This window comes from Triticum aestivum, chromosome 7D (assembly GCF_018294505.1).
Source record: "Triticum aestivum cultivar Chinese Spring chromosome 7D, IWGSC CS RefSeq v2.1, whole genome shotgun sequence".
NCBI classification, from domain to species: Eukaryota; Viridiplantae; Streptophyta; class Magnoliopsida; order Poales; family Poaceae; genus Triticum; species Triticum aestivum.
Genome location: NC_057814.1, coordinates 613890597 through 613892385, shown reverse-complemented (window position 1 = coordinate 613892385; position 1789 = coordinate 613890597). Strand labels below are relative to the sequence as shown.

Sequence of the window (1789 nt, the reverse complement as noted above, 5' to 3'; positions counted from 1 at the left end):
AGCTTTTACTAATTCTATCATATGCTTTTTCATAGTCAAGCTTAAAAACAAACCCTTCTTTATTATTAATCACAGCATCATGAACAATTTCATGAGCAGTTACCACACTCTCTACCTACCCTTAATAAACGCAGTTTGATTTTGGGAAATTATTTCATCCCAATATCACCTAACTGATTGGCTAGGCACTTAGCAAAAATCTTAAAATTACAATTAGATAAAGCAATAGGCCTGGATTTCTGAATAATATCAGCATCAGGCTCTTTTGGGATCAAGGTCAGAAGAGAGAAATTCTATCTATAAAGATCTAAAGAATCATTATTCCATGCCTCCATCATCAACATCAGGTCACTTTTTATAGTTTCCCAGAAGTTCTGATAAAAGAGGAAAGGAAATCCATCAGGACCAGGGGTGAGTGATGCCTTCGGGTGGCTTGATGTATGTTTTTGTTAGACCTTTGTTGAATAAAGATGACCGTATTATCGATAATATGGTCAGTTATTCAACAAAGGTGTGAGTAATAAATAAAGATGACCGTATGCATCGATTGATGCAGAGGCCGGGTCTTAACCTCCTTTTTCAAAAAAAATAAAAACATGATTTCGTGGTGCTTAATTAATTGACGAATGGAGTTGAGGTCGACGCATGCGCCATATATACTACGTCCATGATCGACGATGAACTTCTTCGAAGATACTTGTACGCGTACAAAACACGGAGGATCGAAATATATACTAAATTTCACATACATGTGATGTGTAGTGCACAAAAATAACGCGGAAACTAAGGCGTCGATGCTGACACATCACCTCCACAACATGTTGTCTTCCGTTCGCATGCGTATATAAATCCCACCACGCGCGCCATATTATCATCAACTGCTTTCAGGGCATACACATACAAATCAACTTACCAGCTCCCAATCAGCTAGTCAGCGGCAACATCTATATAGCGAAAAGGAAGCAAGATCGATGAATAGTCACTCGATCATGGCGGTGCCGTCGTTGTTCGCCGCCTTCGACAAGGACGGAGACGGCAAGGTGTCCACGTCCGAGCTGCGGCGCTGCATGGAGGCGACGCTGGGCGAGTACGTGTCTGAGGAGGAGGCGGTGGCGGCCCTCGCGGTGGTGGACACCGACGGTGACGGGCTGCTAAACCAAGAAGAGTTCTCGAGGCTGGCCGCCGGCGCCCATGAAGAGGACGATGCCGACGTGAAGCGAAGGTACCTGAGGGAGGCGTTCGGGATCTACGCATCGTCGTCCGTGGAGGACACGGCGACGACGACGATGATTACACCGGCGAGCCTGAGGCGGACGCTGAGCAGACTAGGGTCGCACGAGCTGGGCGTGGAGGAGTGCAGGGCAATGATCTGCAGGTTCGATCTCGACGGCGACGGCAAGCTCTCGTTTGACGAGTTCCAGGTCATGATGATGGCCTGATCGTCGATTTCTCTTCTTCGCATTCTTCTAGAGACATATTTTGTTCACTCTTTTTTTTGCGGAGGCTAATAATATTCACTTAATTCATTTATCGATCACATATGTTTGTACAGTCATGTGTTCATTCATTGTTTACTCGCACGATGGCCAGTGTGTTATGTCATGTGTACATTTATTCATTCCTTTGCTCGCACGATCGCTAGAATCCTACACGGGAAGTTGTGGCTTTAGTTGACTTTCGTCCCGTTTTATATATATAGAACATACGACCAAACCGATAGAAGGTGATGAGAAAAACCTCTTACAAGCAGGTCAAGAGATAAAAAACATAAATACAAGAGTGCCCACAC

General features: G+C 44.8%; 1 protein-coding gene across 1 annotated transcript; it reads left to right on the top strand.

Moving 5' to 3' along the window:
- The first annotated feature begins 893 nt into the window (after positions 1-893).
- On the top strand, positions 894-1551 carry LOC123169745 (probable calcium-binding protein CML25/26). Its single transcript, XM_044587608.1, has one exon. It carries the CDS (start codon positions 972-974, stop codon positions 1437-1439), a length of 468 nt encoding a protein of 155 aa, XP_044443543.1. The 5' UTR covers positions 894-971; the 3' UTR covers positions 1440-1551.
- The last annotated feature ends 238 nt before the right edge of the window (positions 1552-1789 follow it).